Consider the following 24,864-nt stretch of genomic DNA (forward strand, 5'->3'; position numbering starts at 1 on the left):
GCATGCTGAACCTCCATGTTTATGCTAAAAGCATTAAAATTTCAGCTCTTTTGGTTGATTTTTTGAGGGTTTTTAGAGGCCAAAAATACAAACCAAAGTTCAATACATATGAGTATAATAAAAGTTAGCCATTATTGGTAGGTTCGGGTGAATGCTTTTGTGATTTGTGGGTTTAGGGTTAATATCAGAGTTAGCATTTCGGTTAGCAGATTAGCGATTCATAAAGCTACCTTTTGGGCTAGTCATACCCATTATTGACTACGACTCGCTTAGGACCTAGGATGTCACGTTAGAACAATGTGATACAAGTATATTTATGATAGTGTGCTGTGAAGTGGAATGACCAGATGTCTTTGGACCACAGCTCATGCAGGTGTCCATCAGACATGTCAGCAGGCTGCACACGGCTCAATGGATCCTGAATCCCTCCGCTGTACTCAAACAGATGGATCTAAGTATTCAGCTTGGTGAAGCATCTTGGAAAACCAGTATCAGAAAAGACACGCTGTGCACAGTTGAAGCTGTTTCTCACAGCTGTCAGGTGATGCTGTTTAGATCATTCACCATGGAAACCACAACATGGGGGAAGCTAAGAAGGAGAGAAACTCATCTGTTTTTGCACATGGGTCCAGTAACAGGTGGATTAATTCGCTGACCCAGCAGCTTCTTTCAGCAACCAGCATGGTGCAAAGGTCTGTTTCACCACTGCATCATGGGATGTGTGTGAAGTGTGACGTATGTTCAGAAACAGCGGATGTGTCCCAGTTCAAGGTCGGCATAAAGGGCTTCTGCAAAGGCCAGAATAAAGTAGCTTTAAAGTTAAAATTCAGTGATCTGGGGACTTCACCATTTGCCACTGGAGGTTTCTGCACAGCAAAGCTCCGTTACTGAATCCTCTTATATTTACATCCGCCAAGGATGTAATAAAATCATCTGCGTTTATTTATTTGTCTGTCTGTCTGTTAGCAGGATTACATCAAAACTACGACACCGATTTTGACAAACTTTTCACAACAGATAGATATTAGGCCATGCAAGATTCCATTAAATTTTGGAGGTGATCTGGATCCGGATTCTGGATCAAGATTCACTTTATATAGGCTTTGAAGGATTACGGTTAGCAAGATTACATCAAAACTACTCCACAGATTTTGACCAAATTTTCACAACAGATATACAGTATATCAGGTCATGGGAGACTCCATTAAATTTTGAAAGTGATCGGGATTCGGATTCTGGATCAAGTTTCACTTTATATAGGCTCTGAAGGATTACGGTTAGCAAGATTACATCAAAACTACTCCACAGATTTTGACCAAATTTTCACAACAGATATACAGTATATCAGGTCATGGGAGACTCCATTAAATTTTGAAAGTGATCGGGATTCAGATTCTGGATCAAGTTTCACTTTATATAGGCTCTGAAGGATTACGGTTAGCAAGATTACATCAAAACTGCTCCACAGATTTTGACCAAATTTTCACCACAGATATACAGTATATTAGGTCATGGGAGACTCCATTAAATTTTGAAAGTGATCGGGATTCGGATCCAGTCTCTGGATCAAGATTTCACTTTATATAGGCTTTGAAGGATTACGGTTAGCAAGATTACGTCAAAATTACTCCACAGATTTTGACCAAATTTTCACAACAGATGCATATTAGGTCATGGGAGACTCCATTAAATAGTAAGTAAGTAGCTTTAAAGTTAAAATTCAGTGATCTGGGGAGTTCACCATTTGCCACTGGAGGTTTCTGCACAGCAAAGCTCCGTTACTGAATCCTCTTATATTTACATCCGCCAAGGATGTAATAAAATCATCTGCGTTTATTTATTTGTCTGTCTGTCTGTTAGCAGGATTACGTCAAAACTACGACACCGATTTTGACAAACTTTTCACAACAGATAGATATTAGGCCATGCAAGATTCCATTAAATTTTGGAGGTGATCTGGATCCGGATTCTGGATCAAGTTTCACTTTATATAGGCTTTGAAGGATTATGGTTAGCAAGATTACATCAAAACTACTCCACAGATTTTGACCAAATTTTCACAACAGATATACAGTATATTAGGTCATGGGAGACTCCATTAAATTTTGAAAGTGATCGGGATTCGGATTCTGGATCAAGTTTCACTTTATATAGGCTCTGAAGGATTACGGTTAGCAAGATTACATCAAAACTACTCCACAGATTTTGACCAAATTTTCACAACAGATATACAGTATATTAGGTCATGGGAGACCCATTAAATTTTGAAAGTGATCGGGATTCGGATCCAGTTTCTGGATCAAGATTTCACTTTATATAGGCTTTGAAGGATTATGGTTAGCAAGATTACATCAAAACTACTCCACAGATTTTGACCAAATCTTCACAACAGATATACAGTATATCAGGTCATGGGAGACTCCATTAAATTTTGGAAGTGATCTGGATCCGGATTCTGGATCAAGTTTCACTTTATATAGGCTCTGAAGGATTATGGTTAGCAAGATTACATCAAAACTGCTCCACAGATTTTGACCAAATTTTCACAACAGATATACAGTATATTAGGTCATGGGAGACTCCATTAAATTTTGAAAGTGATCGGGATTCGGATTCTGGATCAAGTTTCACTTTATATAGGCTCTGAAGGATTACGGTTAGCAAGATTACATCAAAACTACTCCACAGATTTTGACCAAATTTTCACAACAGATATACAGTATATTAGGTCATGGGAGACTCCATTAAATTTTGAAAGTGATCGGGATTCGGATCCAGTTTCTGGATCAAGATTTCACTTTATATAGGCTTTGAAGGATTATGGTTAGCAAGATTACATCAAAACTACTCCACAGATTTTGACCAAATCTTCACAACAGATATACAGTATATCAGGTCATGGGAGACTCCATTAAATTTTGGAAGTGATCTGGATCCGGATTCTGGATCAAGTTTCACTTTATATAGGCTCTGAAGGATTACGGTTAGCAAGATTACATCAAAACTGCTCCACAGATTTTGACCAAATTTTCACAACAGATATACAGTATATTAGGTCATGGGAGACTCCATTACATTTTGAAAGTGATCGGGATTCGGATTCTGGATCAAGTTTCACTTTATATAGGCTCTGAAGGATTACGGTTAGCAAGATTACATCAAAACTACTCCACAGATTTTGACCAAATTTTCACAACAGATATACAGTATATTAGGTCATGGGAGACTCCATTAAATTTTGAAAGTGATCGGGATTCGGATTCTGGATCAAGTTTCACTTTATATAGGCTCTGAAGGATTACGGTTAGCAAGATTACATCAAAACTACTCCACAGATTTTGACCAAATTTTCACAACAGATATACAGTATATCAGGTCATGGGAGACTCCATTAAATTTTGAAAGTGATCGGGATTCAGATTCTGGATCAAGTTTCACTTTATATAGGCTCTGAAGGATTACGGTTAGCAAGATTACATCAAAACTGCTCCACAGATTTTGACCAAATTTTCACAACAGATATACAGTATATTAGGTCATGGGAGACTCCATTAAATTTTGAAAGTGATCGGGATTCGGATCCAGTTTCTGGATCAAGATTTCACTTTATATAGGCTTTGAAGGATTACGGTTAGCAAGATTACATCAAAACTACTCCACAGATTTTGACCAAATTTTCACAACAGATATACAGTATATTAGGTCATGGGAGACTCCATTAAATTTTGAAAGTGATCGGGATTCGGATTCTGGATCAAGTTTCACTTTATATAGGGTCTGAAGGATTACGGTTAGCAAGATTACATCAAAACTACTCCACAGATTTTGACCAAATTTTCACAACAGATATACAGTATATTAGGTCATGGGAGACTCCATTAAATTTTGAAAGTGATCGGGATTCGGATCCAGTTTCTGGATCAAGATTTCACTTTATATAGGCTTTGAAGGATTACGGTTAGCAAGATTACGTCAAAACTACTCCACAGATTTTGACCAAATTTTCACAACAGATGCATATTAGGTCATGGGAGACTCCATTAAATTTTGGAAGTGATCCAGTTTCTGGATCAAGATTTCACTTTATATAGGCTTTGAAGGATTACTTCAAAACTACTTTGCAGATTTTCCCCAAAGTTGCACCACAGATAGATATTAGGGCATGGAAGACTCCACTGTATTTTGGAGGTGATATGGATCCAGATTGGCGGACGTCAGAAATCTCTGATTGCTCTTGTTAGTTGTGCTTCCACGGTGGAGTAGATGCGGTGATGCGTGGTACCAGTACATCCACTCAGAACTGACCTGACATGACCTTAATGTGTCTTAGTAAGTCATCCCCAAGATAAAGTAAATATGTCACATATGATACATATGTCACAGAGGTCTAAAGTGAAATGTTTTAGGGTTAAATGTTACCTACACCAATGCAGTTTCTACACACATAGCGATACAACTGTGACACAATGAGGATGTTTAACATGAAACACTGTAAAAACCAAATAAAAACTGATTTAATGCAATATTAATGGTAATATTTCGCCTTTAAAACTAAATGTGGCGGATTCTGGAAGAAAACTTTTTTTTTTAACTTGGATCTGGAATCAAGTGTGATGACTCTCTTTGCTGGGACAGAGAATCTTCCAGATTAACTATCTATCTTATCCCATCTTCTTTACACTCACATGTGCACTGAAAGGTCGAAAGGTCAAAAGGCCAGGCTCAGCCTAGGGAAACAGAAAAATCCTCACTGCTAACTCTAGCATTAGCATGTGCACATATTGTGACATTTCATCATAAATGTGGCATCCAAAGCATTGATTGTACTCAGTGTGTTCTTTCGTGAAAACTCCTCACCCGCACAGCGGCAGTGGCATGTCAGATGTCTTCAGCTCCAGTGAATGACTGAAGGCTCAAACAAATAGCCAAGTGAAGTAAAGTGGACTGCTACTTGGAGCACACTCAAGAGCCTCAGTAATGATTAAAATGAATATTCTTGGATTTGCATTGTGTACTGAGGCTTGGCAGCTGAGTGTGAGCAAGACATCGAGCACCAAAGAGGAGCGGTTACGATGAATGAGTCGCTGAGTTGAATTGTTACCGTTTGCTTGGACTTTGTTATATCTCTCTGGTTCTACCAAAATAGCCAGTGAAGCGTTGGCAAGAAGAACTGGATTGCTGGAAGCATGTGAGCATCACTCACATGCATCTTAATAACCTTGGCAACCCACATGTGGGCATTAAACAAAGTCGTGCTGATAGCGAGGCAGAAACATGACGCAATGCATAATGTGAACATGAATGTGCCCCCCCCCCCCACACACACACAAATAGACACATTCTGGGAGAGAACATCGGCAGCCTGAGCTCATATCTGAGCCCACTTACACCCACAAGTTCATATCAGAAAAAAAAAAGAGAAGATTCCCTTCACACTGAAATCCACAACACAAAGTGCACACTTTATAAGACAACAATGCAACAGGTTTTTTCTCATATACGTGCTTTTTTTTTAACTCTGGAGTCTCAGATGTTGGTTTTTTAAATATATTGGAATAAAGAGGCAGGAGATTTGTAATCTGAGGTGATCTTCAGATGCTGTTGTGCTTTTGTCTTGTGTTTTGCAGGATAACTCAAAAAGCACTGGGTGAATTTTTACTTTTTTTTTTTTTTTCATTGTAAGATCTCCCAGCAGGAGAACAGGACTTAAACTAGATCAAAGCAGAAGGGCATTCAGTGGCACCTCTGTGGTGGAGGTAGACACTGGATGGAGACTCAGTCCAGGAGCTCTTTATCTACTGTTGACTCTTTCCTTCTTAGTGATTTTTATCACTAACCTGCTGATCTCTGAACCTCACCAAGGAGGCAATGTTTTTGTCTTGCTTTGATCCTGTGAACGTGATTAAAGGAACTGCAATCAAGCGGCAGTTCCTGACCTTTAATCCTGATTGCTAAACGAACAACAATCCTGATTACAGGATTTAAGCCATAAGGATCAATGATCAAACATGAAAGGCAGAATCAGAATCAAAGGAAATAGGATCAAAGATCAAGACTCAAGCATCAACAGTAAAAGGCATGTTCCCATCCTATGATCATTCTTACAGGAAACAGTACTAAAGATCAAAGACAGGATCAGAAAACAAAGGAATCAAGATCAAAGAATAAAGGCAAGATCTACCCTTCAGCCCAGATCCTTAACCCAAGGTCTACCTCTCCAACAGTTCCTGTTGTTTGAGATAATATGTTGACAAACTGCAATGAAAACACTCCCTGTTCTGAGGAATTAATAAGATGTGATGTGTTAATGTTTCATATTTAAAGGAGGAACAGAGAAAAAGTGAGAGTTGTTGATGAAGAGGTGGAACTGAAAACTGCACGACAGAGTCTGTGCTGGGACAGATGACACAAAGGAGATGAGGCGTAAAACACATATGAAGAGATGGGCGAAGTGACGAAACGGCGATGGAGCAATAAGAGCAACGCAACAAAGTGAAAGAGAGAGATGAGAAGGAGAGCAGAGAGCAGAGTGAAATGGAGTGAGAGAAAGGTCAAGACCAAAAAGCAATCGGACAAAGAGAGAGTAGTTACACGACACACTTTCTGCACTCTCCACCAATATATAAACCCCCTGTGCCAAACCCTCTATTTGTCCGAGTCTGTCTTCAAAACTCACATCGGGTTTTAGAGAGGAGAGGACAAGAGAAAATGTGTCAATTTTGCTTCAGCCAGACTCGCTGATGGGTCTGTGAGCGGCTTTTCAGACTACTTTAAGTTTGGGTGTTGGGTTACTTTGAAAACTGCGTATAATAATTTACCTACCTGAGAGAACGTGCTGTAGGATGCAGAGAAGTCAACACTCACTCAAATGACTAATCATATTAGATGGATCTTTAATTCGGTTATATGACTGTGATGCGTATCTGCGTCGAATGACTCCAGAGCGTTAAATAAAATAACCTAAAATAATGCTAATGCACAGACAAGGTCACAGTATTTCACAACCAATGCAACAGCCCAACAAATTAAATTAAATTAAAATGAATAATAATAATAAGAAGAAAAAATATTCTGACCATCCCTCTATGGAAGCATCTGCAGATGTTACATTGTATCCAATGAACCACTGGTTATACAATCCTAATTTTAGTGTCAATTTATTTGCAAGATTCAAGATTTTTTAAGCTCTAACGGAGCATTGTTGTGCACTGAAAAAAATGTGGAGTGAAATTTACTTTAAAGCTACACTGTGTATGATTTACTGTCATCTAGTGGTGAGGTTGCAGATTGCATTATGCAATAGTAACCAGTAGAAAGTGCATAGATGAGCAACCCCTGATTTCTCTTTTTTTTTTCAGTCTTCCAGCTGCTCTGCAAAATGTAAACGGTGAAGTAAGTGTGTCCCTTGTGAGCTACTGTATCAACATGATGGTGCAACATGGCAGTCTCCATGAGAGGCCCACTCCCACGTAGATATGAAGGGTTCATTTTAAGCTCATGAAAACACACTGATCAGTTGTTGCAGGGTTTTAAAAACTAATGAACAGATGGTTACGAATGCTATATTCCATTCCTGCTACCAAACAACCCTAAAATGCAGCATACCATAACATTTTTTTGGCCCTGCGATAGACTGGTATCCTGTCCAGGGTGTATCCCGCCTCTCGCCCAGTGACTGCTGGAATTGACCCTTAACTGGAATAAGCAGGTATAGAAAATAAATGAATGAATGTAGCATTTTAAAAGCTACCACTCAGAAATTTGCAAAATGTTGCAAATTTGTTGCAAAAAATATTTGTTGAAACCAGTTCTATTAAAAAAAAAAATGAAGTTGCATTCACTAATTTTTTTTTTTGGATAAAGGAACTTTTTTAATTGAGTAACTTACAAAAAATTAGTTGGTGTCAGTTACTGTTTATATGTGATCAGTTTCAACAATGTATTTATTTTTGTTAAATTAAGTTTCTTGTTTTTCACTGATAAGCTCTTGTTTTGTTTTCTTTTTAATCAGTAAATTTACTGAATTTTTATGAGCAAATTCTGTTTCAAAGCTGTGTCAATCCAATAAAATAAAGTTTTTAAAGTGCCTAACTACTCACCCCAAAAGGAGGATGAACTAATGACAAATGAGTAACATTTACTAAGAAAAATAAGAGAAAATACCTCATTAAATGTACTCAGAAATTCTGTGTGGAAAGTGTGACCAAGATTTATTTATTTTTTTACAAAATGTAACCGCACTTTTTCTTTCAGTTCTCTAATGCCAAACACAACATAACTCAGCCACTATTTATATCTCAGTAACCACTGAGGCCAGAGAAAAGATTTGAGGCACAAATCACTCAGAGACCAAGTTTCTATTTGTTCCTTTTGCACATTTTTGCCAGCGGTGAGCTTTATGTGAGTCTCATAAGGCGAGCCGCTAACGTTAGCCTCGTGTTGGGCTGCAGAACGTAAAGTAGAACTCCACATTAGACCGGAAACACAAGACCTCCAAGAACCGTTATCATCAAATCAAAATCAAATCAATTTTATTTATATAGCGCCAAATCACAACAAACAGTTGCCCCAAGGTGCTTTATATTGTAAGGCAAAGCCATACAATAATTACGGAAAAACCCCAACGGTCAAAACGACCCCCTGTGAGCAAGCACTTGGCGACAGTGGGAAGGAAAACCTCCCTTTTAACAGGAAGAAACCTCCAGCAGAACCAGGCTCAGGGAGGGGCAGTCTTCTGCTGGGACTGGTTGGGGCTGAGGGAGAGAACCAGGAAAAAGACATGCTGTGGAGGGGAGCAGAGATCAATCACTAATGATTAAATGCAGAGTGGTGCATACAGAGCAAAAAGAGAAAGAAACACTCAGTGCATCATGGGAACCCCCCAGCAGTCTAAGTCTATAGCAGCATAACTAAGGGATGGTTCAGGGTCACCTGATCCAGCCCTAACTATAAGCTTTAGCAAAAAGGAAAGTTTTAATCCTAATCTTAAAAGTAGAGAGGGTGTCTGTCTCCCTGATCCGAATTGAGAGCTGGTTCCAGAGGAGAGGAGTCTGAAAGCTGAAGGCTCTGCCTCCCATTCTACTCTTACAAACCCTAGGAACTACAAGTAAGCCTGATTATTCAAAACCTTATAAGTAAGAAGAAGAATTTTAAATTCTATTCTAGAATTAACAGGAAGCCAATGAAGAGAAGCCAATATGGGTGAAATATGCTCTCTCCTTCTAGTCCCCGTCAGTACTCTAGCTGCAGCATTTTGAATTAACTGAAGGCTTTTCAGGGAACTTTAAGGCCAACCTGATAATAATGAATTACAATAGTCCAGCCTAGAGGAAATAAATGCATGAATTAGTTTTTCAGCATCACTCTGAGACAAGACCTTTCTAATTTTATAGATATTGTGCAAATGCAAAAAAGCAGTCCTACATATTTGTTTAATATGCGCATTGAATGACATATCCTGATCAAAAATGACTCCAAGATTTCTCACAGTATTACTAGAGGTCAGGGTAATGCCATCCAGAGTAAGGATCTGGTTAGACACCATGTTTCTAAGATTTGTGGGGCCAAGTACAATAACGTCAGTTTTATCTGAGTTTAACAGCAGGACATTAGAGGTCATCCATGTCTTTATGTCTGTAAGACAGTCCTGCAGTTTAGCTAATTGGTGTGTGTCCTCTGGCTTCATGGATAGATAAAGCTGGGTATCATCTGTGTAACAATGAAAATTTAAGCAATGCTGTCTAAGATAGCTGGGTCAAGTGATGGCTTTTTAAGTAATGGTTTAATTACTGTCACCTTAAAAGCCTGTGGTACATAGCCAACTAATAAAGATAGATTGATCATATTTAAGATCGAAGCATTAATTAATGGTAGGGCTTCCTTGAGCAGCCTGGTAGGAATCGGGTCTAATAGACATGTTGATGGTTTGGAGGAAGTAACTAATGAAAATAACTCAGACAGAACAATCGGAGAGAAAGAGTCTAACCAAATACCGGCATCACTGAAAGCAGCCAAAGAGAACGATATGTCTTTGGGATGGTTATGAGTAATTTTTTCTCTAATAGTTAAAATTTTATTAGCAAAGAAAGTCATGAAGTCATTACTAGTTAAAGTTAAAGGAATACTCGGCTCAATAGAGCTCTGACTCTTTGTCAGCCTGGCTACAGTGCTGAAAAGAAACCTGGGGTTGTTCTTATTTTCTTCAATTAGTGATGAGCAGTAAGATGTCCTAGCTTTACGGAGGGCTTTTTTTTATAGAGCAACAGACTCTTTTTCCAGGTTAAGTGAAGATCTTCTAAATTAGTGAGACACCATTTCCTCTCCAACGTATGGGTTATCTGCTTCAAGCTATGAGTTTGTGAGTTATACCACGGAGTCAGGCACTTCTGATTTAAAGCTCTCTTTTTCAGAGGAGCTACAGCATCCAAAGTTGTCCTCAATGAGGATATAAAACTATTGACGAGATAATCTATCTCACTCACAGAGTTTAGGTAGCTTCTCTGCCCTGTGTTGGTATATGGCATTGGAGAACATAAAGAAGGAATCATATCCATAAACCTAGTTACAGCGCTTTCTGAAAGACTTCTACTGTAATGAAACTTATTCCCCACTGCTGGGTAGTCCATCAGAGTAAATGTAAATGTTATTAAGAAATGTTCAGACAGAAGGGGGTTTTCAGGGAATACTGTTAAGTCTTCAATTTCCATACCATAAGTCAGAACAAGATCTAAGGTATGATTAAAGTGGTGGGTGGACTCATTTACATTTTGAGCAAAGCCAATTGAGGCTGTCATTCTCAGCATCTGTGTGGATGTTAAAATCGCCCACTATAATTATTATTAATAACGACCAGGTGGACTACAGATAACAACAAATAAAAGTGGTTTTTGGGACTTCCAATTTGGATGGACAAGACTAAGAGTCAAGCTTTCAAATGAATTAAAGCTCTGTCTGGGTTTTTGTTTAATTAATAAGCTTTAATATTGAATTAATAAGAGTGGAAGATTGCTGCTAATCCTCCGCCTCGGCCCGTGCTAGGAGCGTTCTGGCAGTTAGTGTGACTCGGGGGTGTTGACTCATTTAAACTAACATATTCATCCTGCTGTAACCAGGTTTCTGTAAGGCAGAATAAATCAATATGTTGATCATAATTTACTAACAGGGACTCAGAAGAGAGAGACCTAATGTTTAATAGACCACATTTAACTGTTTTAGTCTGTGGTGCAGTTGAAGGTGCTATATTATTTTTTCTTTTTGAATTTTTATACTTAAATAGATTTTTGCTGGTTATTGGTAGTCTGGGAGCAGGCACCGTCTCTACGGGGATGGGGTAATGAGGGGATGGCAGGGGGAGAGAAGCTGCAGAGAGGTGTGTAAGACTACAACTCTGCTTCCTGGTCCCAACCCTGGATAGTCACGGTTTGGAGGATTTAATAAAATTGGCCAGATTTCTAGAAATGAGAGCTGCTCCATCCAAAGTGGGATGGATGCCGTCTCTCCTAACAAGACCAGGTTTTCCCCAGAAGCTTTGCCAATTATCTATGAAGCCCACCTCATTTTTTGGACACCACTCAGACAGCCAGCAATTCAAGGAGAACATGCGGCTAAACATGTCACTCTCGGTCCGATTGGGGAGGGGCCCAGAGAAAACTACAGAGTCCGACATTGTTTTTGCAAAGTTACACACCGACTCAATATTAATTTTAGTGACCTCCAATTGGCGTAACCGGGTGTCATTACTGCCGACATGAATTACAATCTTACCAAATTTACGCTTAGCCTTAGCCAGCAGTTTCAAATTTCCTTCAATGTTGCCTGCTCTGGCCCCCGGAAGACAATTGACTATGGTTGCTGGTGTCGCTAACTTCACATTTCTCAAAACAGAGTCGCCAATAACCAGAGTTTGTTCCTCGGTGGGTGTGTCGCCGAGTGGGGAAAAATGGTTAGAAATGTGAATGGGTTGGCGGTGTACACGGGGCTTCTGTTTAGGACTACGCTTCCTCCTCACAGTCACCCAGTCAGCCTGCTTTCCCGGCTGCTCGGGATCCGCTGGAGGGTAACTAACAGCGGCTAAGCTACCTTGGTCCGCACCGACTACAGGGGCCTGGCTAGCTGTAGGATTTTCCAAGGTGCAGAGCGGAGTCTCCAATTCGCCCAGCCTGGCCTCCAAAGCTACGAATAAGCTACACTTATTACAAGTACCATTACTGCTAAAGGAGGCCAAGGAATAACTAAACATTTCACACCCAGAGCAGAAAAGTGCGGAAGAGACAGGAGAAGCCGCCATGCTAAACCAGCTAAGAGCTAGTAGCTGCGCTAAGCTAGCGGATTCCTAAAAACACACAAAGTGAATAATGTGTAAATAATTTAGAGGTGATTCAGCAGAGGGAGTGCTTTAGTTAAGGCACGTTAAGATTACACTGTGAAGCAAATTGTTATCTAGTTAACTAGATCAATCTAACTGCACAGATTAAACAGCTAACAGATACAGCAAAACACCGCTGTGCTCCGGAACAGGAAGTGATACAATACCGCAGTGAGAGCCAACCACCAGTTATCATAACCCCAATCCCCTCAACTCACCCTGAATCCCTTCCAAAGGTGACAGACAAAACAAACGGGTGACATACATGTCATTTCTGCTGTGACCTTCAGAGGTGTTGCGTCAACAAAAGTTTTAAGCACTTGAGTTGTTGTTGAGTCTTGATTTATCAATGGTCAAAATTAATTTTCTCCTCCAACGTTGCTCTTCCAGTACGGCAACTTGGTCAAGGTGATGACATACGAGCTCCCTCAGCCAATCAACACCCAGCTGTTGATCAGATTTAGACCAAAATGCTGACCTAACCACGTCACGTGTGGATCCAAACCTTCTTTTTAATTAAAAAAGAGGGGCTGGACCCTCCAGACTATCCTTAACCCTAACCCAAATAATCACTGACATTTAAAAAAAAAGACCTTTACTATGTACATGTCCACTGCCCATTGGACATACAGTACAGTAGGGACTCAAGAGTACAGCCACTGCTTCCTCGCATTAACAGGAGTCAACTGAGGTGGTTCGGGCATCTGGTGAGGATGACCAGTCATCTCCCAATAGGGAGATCTTCCATGCACGTCCAACTGGGATAAAACCCCCAGGAAGACCCAGGAGACAGTGGAGGGATTATATTTCCCAACTGGTTTGGGAACCCTGCGGGATCCCACAGGAAGAATTAGAGGACTTGACCGAGATTAGGGAAGTGTAGGATGAGCTGCTTCATCTACTCTCACTGCAATAGACCTGGATAAGTGGCAGAAAAATGAATGAATGACCTTTGATATGGCTTTGAGTGTAGCACAAGTGAGGGAATGTGTGTGCGGAGAATAATTATTGCAAACGCTTTTTCTGAAAATGACCAGAAACATATCTTTTGACATAGTAGAGAAGCTTGAATCTTCAACTGGACTGGGTTGCTTGACGCGAGGACGTTTCGCTTCAAATCGCAGAAGCTTCCTCAGCTAAAATTCTTACTCTGGAAGTCTGACTTCTGTCTGACTCTTGTAGAGAAGAATAAAACAGAAGCCAACAAAAGCTGGAGTTTTAAACCTAACCAGACCCCTCCTACTGAGAGGCAGACTGCTATAGGCTAGTGACTAAACAATAGCTCTAATTAACAACTATTGTGCTGTAGTTAGCACACCTAATGGCAGGACAGCTGTCCCTCTAATGATGGGATGGATGCCTTTCTGATGGCTCCCTTGATGACGTGAATGACTCATTACCATGAACAAAAGACTGAAACTCCTTTGACCTGAGTACCCCATTGTAAACAGGGGATAAAGCATGTCTCAGACCCCCTCCCCGGTTAAGGCTGGGTTTCAAACGTTTCACAAAGAATGCCTCCTTGACCCCTCTCTCAAACCATTTCTTCTCTCTGGCTAATATTTTAACTTCCTTGTCCTCAAACGTGTGGTTAGTGTCTTTAAGGTGGAGGTGAACCGCAGACTGAGGTCCACTGGCGACCTCTCTGCGGTGCTGGTATAGCCTCTTGTTTAAAGGTTGCTTAGTCTCCCCTATGTAGTGTTTGTTACAGTTTTCCTGACATCTGATAGAATACACTACATTGCTCTGTTTGTAACTAGGGATCCTGTCCTTAGGGTGAACTAATTTCTGTCTCAAGGTGTTAACCGGTTTAAAGTAAACTGGGATTTTGTGCTGTCTGAAGATCCTCTGTAGTTTTTCCCCTACTCCTGCTAAATAAGGGAGAGACACTCTCTTCTTCTTGTCTCTGTCTCCTGTCTTTCTGGTCTCTTAGTTCTCTGGGACCTCTGCAGTTTGTCCAGGGACCATCGTGGGTACCCACATACTGTGAGGGCTTTCCGGACAAGTTGTTGTTCTTTAGCCCTTCCCTCTGCAGTTGTGGGCACCTGTAGGTCTCTGTGCTGAAGCGTCCTGATCACCCCGAGCTTGTGTTCAAGGGGGTGGTTTGAGCCAAAGAGCAGATATTGGTCAGTGTGAGTGGGTTTTCTGTAAACCTCTGTCTGGAGCTGCCTGTTCTCTCCAATCGTAACATCACAGTCCAAGAAGGCTAAATGGTTGTTTCTGGCATCCTCACGTGTGAACTTGATATTGGCGTCCACCGAGTTGATGTGTTCTGTAAAGTCCTCAACTTGCTGTTGCTTGATTTTGACCCATGTGTCATCAACATATCTGAACCAGTGACTGGGAGAGATGCCTGTGAAAGACGTCAAGGCTGTCTTCTCCACTCGCTCCATGTACAGATTGGCCACAATGGGGGATACCGGAGACCCCATTGCACAACCATGAATCTGCCTTTAGTAATTCCCCCTAAACAGGAAATACGTGGTGTTGAGACAGATCTCCAAGAGTTGGCAGATGTGGTCTGGTGTGAGTTTGGTCCTTTAAGTAGAGACACATCCTCCAGCAGTCTCTGCCTCTCTGCCTGTTTTGTGAAACGTTTGAAACCCAGCCTTAACCGGGGAGGGGGTCTGAGACACACTTTATCCCCTGTTTACAATGGGGTACTCAGGTCAAAGGAGTTTCAGTCTTTTGTTCATGGTAATGAGTCATTCATGTCATCAAGGGAGCCATCAGAAAGGCATCCATCCCATCATTAGAGGGACAACTGTCCTGCCATTAGGTGTGCTAACTACAGCACAATAGTTGTTAATTAGAGCTATTGTTTAGTCACTAGCCTATAGCAGTCTGCCTCTCAGTAGGAGGGGTCTGGTTAGGTTTAAAACTCCAGCTTTTGTTGGCTTCTGTTTTATTCTCTACAAGAGTCAGACAGAAGTCAGACTTCCAGAGTAAGAATTTTAGCTGAGGAAGCTTCTGCGATTTGAAGTGAAACGTCCTCGCGTCAAGCAACCCAGTCCAGTCGAAGATTCAAGCTTCTCTACTATGGAAACCACCTGGACAACTGAGAGCCTACACAGAAACATCTTTTGACCTTTAGCCTCTCTGAAATGACCCCTCAGTAACAAAGTAACCATAGAGAACAGATTTTGCCCTGAAATTGCTCTTCAGAGAACTGAAGTTTCTTTTTGATCAAACTAAAAAAAAAAAAAAAAATTATCTTTTAATGGCCCCACCCCCCAACAAAGCCAAAATCCTATTGTCACCTTTGACCCTGGCAACATGTTTCCCCATCTCTCCTGCTATATATTTCAGTAGCAGTAACAGTAACGTTGGGAATAATTCAAGAAGAAAATTCAAGAGCAAACAACAAGTTGCAAAATCTGCCTGTGGGTTGACCTGTGACTGAGCCACTCATGAGCTACAGGACAATGTTTTTCTGGCTTCCGTCCCTTCTGAGCTCTTTAGTAAAATTTATGTTCAAAACTGAGTGCTTTTGGATGACACTCAGAAGGAGTTGTGCACAAACAATATGCAAGACTTTATGATGCGCCAGGCGTTGTTGGAGTAAATCGCTGCACCCACGAGAAACACAACGAAAATCTCAGCACGGGCGTCTTACGACAGCTGGACACAAGGACTTGACGTATTTTGTAAGTCAGTCTATTAAGACGTGAAGCCCGACTCCCCTGTTCACCAGACTCCAGCCTTCAGTCAAACAGCGAGGCAGGCAGCTCGCACAAAAGCTCCACATGACGAATACCAAAGAACGGGCTTGTGTGGTAATGTCAGCTTTCTCTGCATCAGAGGTGATATATTCAGAAAGGTGAAGGCAGCACGTCCACACATCTGTGCACGGGGAATAACTACGCACGGGAGGTGTAGTGCACCGAATCATCTCCTTCACTAATAGAAGATCTGAAGGGTTTTTGATAAGACGACAGAGGATTACAGCGGGGGAGAGAGAGAGAGGTGAGACTCACGTCACTGAATCCCAGCAACAGGTGAAAGGGGAGGAGGGGCTTCAGATCCGGCGAGGCCTGGGTCCGGCCCAGTGCGGGACGGGCCAGTGGAGGCAGGACACTGTGACACATGTTACCTGTGGGAGGGAGAAGGGAAGTATAGGTTGTTAAATTTCAAACTCACAAAAAAAGAACTCCCCCTTCCCCCCTACAGGTCTGGGGGGGGGCACACACACCATGGGGTCCTGGCTGAACTCAATATATTTCAATATACTTGCAATTGTTCATTTTAGGGATTTAAGTAATAATGTTTCATTTGATTTAATTAATTTCAACAAAAAATACTGTTTTACACTTAATTGACAGTGTTATGTGGAAAAAGTTACCTTAACTTTATTAATTAAATTCAGCGTTTTATTTCTTAGAGTACAGTCCCTTCTAACATTTGTTAAAATTTATAGCCTTTTTACTGCATTCTACGGCAATCTGTAAAGCTATAAATATAGACTCTTCGGTCTGTTTTAAATGCACAATTTTTCATTTTAAATACTGGAAAATGTCATTCTGCATGCAGCAGCGTTTGTCAATCATAATTATTTATGCAATTCCCTTTACATATATGATTAAACCTTTTAGTCCATGGGCCAAGCAGGTTTTTGGTACCACTTAAGGGGACCAAACGACACTTAGAATCCAGCCTCAGTGTATCATGGCCTACACAAAAATATATGATAACCAGCACAGGGTGGCAGCTGCCAGGTAGAGGTCAATGAAAACTTACACAGAGGTTAAAATTTACAAATGCTCCAATCATGTTGAAAACTATATCACATTATTTCTCTGATCATAATGATTCCAAAAAGGTATAGTTTGGACTATCTATGGCTGAATGTTCTGGAGTTATGGGTAAAACAGCAAAAATGGTGACAAAGGTCAGTTTCAGTTTGTACAGGGGTCAAAAGTTAAAGTTGCTCCAATTTCAGTAAAACAATTATGCAAATTATTTTTGGGGTTAATAGGGTTCTAATAAGGGATAGTTTGCACATCTGTCATGCTTAGTTATCACGTTACAGAGTAACATTACGTCACGTCATTGAATCCAATGGACGTTGACTTTGTTTGACCTTTATTTTGGAAACAGTCAAAACTATTCCATTTAATAATCCTTTTATGAAATTCCAGGTGAAACTGCTACTTCAAATTATTTACATGCCAGCACCAATTAACACACCATGATATTAATCAGATTAAAATCCCTCTCAAAGCGCAGTGATGCATATAAAGAAGCGCTGACTTGCAGCCTGATGTGCACACACTTGGCTGTGGTTGAATGAGCTTGGAAGTAACCCTTGTGCGCGTGTGATAATCACGTTGTTTGTGTTGTTCAGGTCTGATTACAGAGGGCTGTTTTGCCATTTGAATTTTCTTAGACTTTGATTAGAGTTTGATTCAGGACCAGCCCGCATGTGTAATCATCATAATCACAATCACAGCACAGCCATCCGCTCTGACATTAGTCTGATTGCTTTTAATCACCTAAGTTTGTGCATTCACATGAGGGTGCGTGCACACATTTGAGTTTGACGTGACTGGTTGTTTTTTTTTTGTCGAAAATGAATTTTGAAAGTTATATAAGAAATGTCTTTAATCCCAGAAACACTTTTCAGACACAAAGACAGATTTTATTTTTTTTTTACCTCCACCAACGAAGTTGGAGGAGGTTATGTTTTCACTCTTGTTTCTTTGTGAACAGCCTGGAGCCCACAATTTTTCATTCACAATTCCTATCTTTGAACAAATTTGAAAAAAAAAGCAAAACTCTGTCAAAAAAGGATCAAATTTCTTTCATATTTGAAAGAGTTATGCAGGATGGTATCCCTTTATTGACTGACAAAGTTCGATCCAGATCTGATCCAGATTACACATTTTGTGGCCATTTAAATTTAACATTGAAAACCCCATTTAATGTATATTTTACATTATATCTTAATCAAATGTACCCCAATCACTCTCATATTTGAAAGCGGGGTGCAGACTGACACTCACTATCACATGACAAAGTTTGATCCAGATCTGATCCAGACTACACATTTTGTGGCCATTTAAATTTAACATTGAAAACCCCATTTAATGTATATTTTACATTATATCTTAATCAAACGTACCCCAATCACTCTCATATTTGAAAGTGAGGTGCAGACTGACACTTACTATCACATGACAAAGTTTGATCCAGATCTGATCTGGATTGTGGATTTTGTGGACATTTGAATTTAATATTGAAAGCATATTTGGTGTACATTTTTGCATTATACTTCAATCAAAAGTGCCTCGATCACTTTCATTTTTCTGTTATTGATTTACCTACACCACCAAAATTGGATGGAGGTTCTAATTTTATGCCTGTTTATCTTCCAGTTATCAGTCGGAAACAAAGTGCCAAAAAGCAAAGAAATATTGTTTATAGCAAAGATAACCAATGTTCTGTGAAAATTACGTGAAAAAAGAATTCAGAAACTGATGAAGTTAAAAAAAAAAAAAAACCTGACAACACCACAAAAAAAAACTTAGATTCAAGTGCATGAACTAAATATATCCTCCTGACATTTGATCACATCTAATTTATCTTATGAAAAGACTTTGACCCTGAAATTTTTATCCAAGGTAAAAATTTTGTGGAATTGGAAACTAGTGTTGGCAGAGGTTTGTGCTCTACAAGCACAGTGCTCTAGTTTAATGATGTGTCAAGTCCCAATTTAAAAAATGCTGTAACAATTTTATATTCATAAAATATGTTTACTTTTTTAAACAGTCATATTGGAAATATGAACAAATGAAAAATGAGCAAGAAATTTGTGTTTAATGATGTGTCAAGTCCCAATTTAAAAAAAATGCTGTAACAATTTTACATACATAAAATATGTTTAGTTTTTTAAATAGTCATATTGGAAATATGAACAAATGAAAAATGAGCAAGAAATTTGTGTTTTTTAACAGAATCTTGATGCAGAATTCAAAGATTTGGACTTGTATTAACTGCAAATAAAAAACAAATTGTGGAAAAATGCTTAGCTTCATATTAAGTGATAACTTATGAATCTTGGAGAATGCACTACTGCTGTGCATCGCAACACACACACACACAGGAGAGAACTGCCTTGCATACTGGAAAGCAACCACCCAGGCAGACAACCAGTCACTCCCTTTCTCTCAAAAGTGACGATGTATCTCCCTCAGCCAGGTGCAATGTGGGAGTCATCAACACAGAGGCACCTGCATGAATCATGTGCAGAGGAAAGCACCACATGGTCAAAATGTCATATTTGGCAAGTGATACTCCTCATCTGAGCCCCCAGATCCAGTCATCACCTTGGGTAACTTGTAGTCGTCAAGTCTCACAACCACACAGCAAAACAGTAAGCACCAGAACCCTCAAGACTTGGACCTTCGTTGTCCTGCAAAGATTTCGGCGTCACCAAACACCCTCTTCCAGCAACCTTATGAGTCCATGAGCTCTTCTCAGGCATCTCTCAATCTCAAGGTCAGATGACCCAGAGATATGAAAACATCAATTCTGCGATAGAATGTTTAATCGCTTCTAAATTATTCCAGATGTTATCCACTTGGCTCTGTTTTTATGATGTCATACGGTGAGAGTTGATTTCTTAATCAAATCATTTCGATAATATATAGAATTAAACTCCAGTTGAATTTTATCCTATAGCCTCCAAAATCAAACTTATATAATTTTCCCCTTAATGGCATAGTAGCCTCTGGTGTGTCTGATTTGCACATTTAAGAAAAGTAAATTATCACGATCACACAGTCTGCATTAAAACATGCAGAATATAAACTACTGTCAAAGCATCTGTCTGTTAGTCTGCTGAAGCAAATGCACGCCCATTTAAACACAGCAACAAGTGACTGCTGCACATGAAAAACTTCAGATCAGAAGCATCATCATGCGTCGTTTACGTACCAAAATACATGACGACACCAACTGAAAATCCCTTTCAGCGTAACATAAAAGTGTCTTTCATCTCCAGGCAGAGATGAACGTGTGTCCTCTCCTCCTCGCTTGCGTTCTTCTCTCTCCTGCTGCACCAATGCTGCTCCTTCCTCTCTGGATTCCCTCCTCCTGGGCTTCCCGCCGCCTCCTCCTCCTCCCCCTCCTCCTCCTCCTCCTCCTCCTCCTCACAGACCGTGTTCGAGTCTGCTCCTGTATCTGCATCGCACAAAAATCTGTTTTTCATTCAGCCGAAATGTGAAAATGATCCTAATGAGTGCATTTTACCACCTGATTAGTGCAACCCTTCATGCCAACACACACAGAACAAAATGCATATTTAAGACTGAGCACAGAGCTCAAATACCACAAAATGAGATGTACGGAATTTCAGAGAGGATTTCCAAAAGTATCATGGGAATTCCTTCCTGCTTATGTGATTCCATCCCCGTAGGTCACAGTGTGACTTGTGCCTGCAGGCTTCCCTCTCACACTGCAGGCTTTTGGAAGAATCCCCGTGTTCTTGTTCCTCTGGCTGTAAGGTTTCCCACCCTCACTTGTTTCCTCTCATTTTTAGATGCAGCATTCACTTCACAGAAGAAACTATACAGAAAAAATACACACAGATTGCCTAAAAACATACCGTCTGTCACAAATGCATCTACATTGCAATTTCATGCATATGCATATTAATATGTATATTCATGTGTCAAGATCACTTAAAACATCTGAAATGCTGCATGTTCACTTCTTTATATCTTGAATGCTTGCTGGCACATGCACGTGCATGCTCAACCTTAAACTGTCAAAATGTGTTGTATGTTTTGGAAATCTGACCTCAGTTCAACTTTCTTGTCATCAAGCCCAGCCGTGATCCTCCTGTGTCAGGAAACTGGACAGCAGCATGTGTTTTCCCACAGTCCGTCAACCCCAGGGAGCTTTAGCTCAAATGGGCTGTCAGCTCAACAATTGTGCAGGCAGTGATCGTGCATGCTCGTGCAACTGAATTAATGTGCATTTTAATTTGTTCTGCATGAGGAAATGAATCATATGTGTGCTTAAAGAGGAAAACACAGTCAAAACGCTGATATTATATATATATATATATATATATATATATATATATATATATATATATATATATATATATGTGTGTGTGTGTGTGTGTGTGTGCAGGCACACTCACGCAGGGCTCCAGGTGTCTTAAAAATGGTTATATCACTTTATATTCAAGTATTCCCTACAGCCAATGAGGTTATACAGCTATAAATGACACAGTATCTCCCAGCCCACAGCAAATATTAATAGTGTACAAAACTACCCTTAACCTTTTTAAAAACTCTTCCAATCAAAAAATCAATAAGATTCTTGGAGTCTGTCTACATACAGTAACATGTATACTAAAGCGGCTAACAATCAGATAGGTAACAATCAGGGTGTTTTTGTGAATTGTTTTATAATTTATGTCTGTAGCATGGCCCAAGCAGAGGGTCACCCCTTTGCGTCTGGTCTGCTTGAGGTTTCTTCCTCAGACAGAGTTTTTTTCTTACCCCTGTCATATGTGTTCTTGCAATGGGGGTTGGTAAGATTAGACTTTACTTGTGTGAAGCGCCTTGAGGCAACTTTGTTGTGATTTAGTGCTATATAAATGAAAATAAATTGAAATAGGTACAGCAGATGCTATGCTCATAAGCAATTTGTGGTCAAAAAAAAAATTCTAATAAATTTAACCTTTGACCTCCTGACCCCAGTATGAATAGGGTTATTGGAGTCGGGCTACCAAACAGACCTAGTTAGGTTGCTAACAATTAGATATGTACAGCATAAGGTATGGTACTTACAAGCACATTTTAGATTAAAAAATAAAACATTTCAGTGGTCTTGACTGCCCCAAAGGGCCAGGCTGCCAACCATTGGTGAACTAGCAGAACAGCGCTGCTTGTCCAGGACAGGAAGGATAATCTGGGACACTTCACATCCCTTTCACAATCTGTTTTCCCTCCTGCCCTCAGGTAGACAGCATCGTCGCCTGGGTTGCAAAATATGCAGATTCAGGGTCAGCTTTTACCCAACCACCGTAAGACAGTTAAATGCAAATCGATAGAAAGACCTGTGCAATATAGAATGTAGGATATAGAATACACTGTAGCATCTGGTAGAAACTTTATCCTTGTAGCACCTTCATATGTGCAGTATCCTGTGTCCTTTATTTATTTATTGTATGTTGCGTAAACACAGATACAGAGACAGTTATTGACAATTTTTAAACCTATTTTTCACTATCACACACCTTGGACTGGAAGTATTCTGTGCTTTATTCTGTTTTTATCTATTCGAGCAGTGCATCAATATTTTGTTCTGTTACAGCATCTGTGATGTTTTTTACTTAATGACAATAAAAATGAGTCTAAGTCGAAGTCTAAGTCAAAAATAATTCTTGGAGTCGGGTTGTTTGATATACATGCCATGTTTGGTAACAATCAAGTATGTGCAGCAGATGTTATTGTGCTCACAAGAGCCTTTTTGTTTAAAAAAAAATGCTAGTGACCTTGAACTTTGATCTTCTGACCTCAAAATCAACAGGCTTGACCATTAACCTTACTGTTTTAGAAGGGTTTCATAAAATACTTTGCAAATCTGGTAACAATCAAGGACAGAAGGCTTCAATGTTAACTGTGAGCCAAACATATCCAGAAAAAATGTGGAGTTGATCTGTGAATCTGTTTAACAGCAAACATGTAAAAAAAAAAAAAAAACAGACAGATGGACAGAGGGCAATACTGAGAGGCAGATTCCAAATGTGATGGAACCACTCTGACAGTGTTGGTGGGTCAGGGTGAAAAATCAACCTGTTCTTGTGGCCGTCGCATTAAATGCGAATGAGCTGCTGCTCAAGAGAAAGAGAAAGGGGTGTCAGTCCATCTCACACCCAAAGAGAGGAGAAAATATTTTGTTGATCAGTAAAAAGAAATTTCCATCTTGGTGGACAATAAAGATTTATTCTATTCTATTCTTTTAAGATCATCCACCAACGCGTCTTGGTTGTTGTGATTTACAAAAAAGCTGGGAGTTTTGGACCCTGTTTTCCCTGACCTTTGATCAAACTACAACAACGTCTAATCACCTGTAAGATACCTACACTGAAAAAAGAGCCAACTGAAAAAAGTGGTTCAATTGGTAACATCTAAATGAATTAAGTTGTTTGAACTTAATTTAATCATTTATATCAGCACTAACTTACAAACTTAAGTTCAAACAGCTTAATTCATTTAGATGTTACCAATTGAAACAATTCATTTAAGTTGGTTCAACTAATCTCTTTTTTTAATGTATCCAAGTACAATTAATGCATCAAAAAAAGCATAAAAAAATTATGCAAACCTGATAAATATTTATAAATAAATGAAATGTGTGATGAATTTAAACATTAATGATCATCCATATGAAAATTTGGTTCTATTTACGTGTGACTTTTCAATATATAAGTCACATCAGAGTATAAGTCGCAGGGCCTCAAAAACTGTTTTAGGAAAACGCAAGTTAAAGTATGAGTAATTGTGTTTTATAATCATTTTAATGTTGCACGATTCATTTGCAACTGTGTTTGTGTGGTATTCTACTGGCCACTAAATGTATGAAGAAATTATTATTAATATTATTATTTGCATAAAAAAATATAGCTCACATATTCACTTGTGTTGCAACTGATTTTGTGTTGACACACCAATAAAAACAGGAGTATGGGGAGGGGCATCAAACACTACTTTTATTATAACTTACTTATAACTTTATTATAATCTTTTGCACAGTACTGTACAAAAAAATAAGGTGTTTTTCCAGACCATGCCTTCCTTGACCTTTGACCAAACTGCACCAAATTCTAATTACCTCTCGATATCTATCCAAGTAATATTCTCTCCAGGTTTGTTCCATCTAGGCCTCTTGGTTGTTGAGATATACAACAACAACAATAAATTGGACCTTCTTTACTTAACCTTTGTTCAAACTTTTACAAAATCTAATTACCTCTCGGCATCCATCCAAGTAATATTCTCTCCAGGTTTGATGCATCTAGGCCTCTTGGTTGTCGAGATATACAACAACAGCAACAACAAAATTGAACCTTCTTTACTTAACCTTTGTTCAAACTTTTACAAAATCTAATTACCTCTCGATATCTATCCAAATAATATTGTCTCCAGGTTTAATGTGTCTAGGTCTCTTGGTTGTTGAGATATACAACACCACAACGACAAAGATGGACCTTCTTTACTTAACCTTTGTTCAAACTTTACAAAATCTAATTACCTCTCAATATCAATCCAAGTAATATTCTGTCCAGGTTTGATGCATCTCGGCCTCTTGGTTGTTGAGATATACAACAACAACAAAAATGGGCCTTCTTTACCTTTGTTCAAACTTACAAAATCGAATTACCTCTTGGCTTCCATCCAAGTAATATTCTCTACAGGTTTGATGCATCTAGGCCTCTTGGTTGTTGAGATATACAACAACAACAAAAATTGGACCTTCTTTAC

General features: G+C 39.5%; 1 protein-coding gene across 1 annotated transcript in view; it reads right to left on the reverse strand.

The window, feature by feature from the left end:
• The window catches only part of LOC117502235 (zinc finger protein 385D-like), a 46,732-nt gene extending 26,244 nt beyond the window's left edge, over positions 1 to 20,488 (reverse strand). The window contains exons 1-2 of the mRNA XM_034161280.1: positions 20,300 to 20,488; positions 16,342 to 16,457 (exon numbers count right to left, since the gene is read on the reverse strand). Coding sequence (XP_034017171.1) covers positions 16,342 to 16,457; positions 20,300 to 20,309 — 126 coding nt within the window. The 5' untranslated portion in view covers positions 20,310 to 20,488. The remainder of the gene's footprint in view (positions 1 to 16,341; positions 16,458 to 20,299) is intronic.
• Between the last annotated feature and the right edge of the window lie 4,376 nt (positions 20,489 to 24,864).

The sequence above is a fragment of the Thalassophryne amazonica genome, chromosome 20, assembly GCF_902500255.1.
Source record: "Thalassophryne amazonica chromosome 20, fThaAma1.1, whole genome shotgun sequence".
Classification (NCBI taxonomy): Eukaryota; Metazoa; Chordata; class Actinopteri; order Batrachoidiformes; family Batrachoididae; genus Thalassophryne; species Thalassophryne amazonica.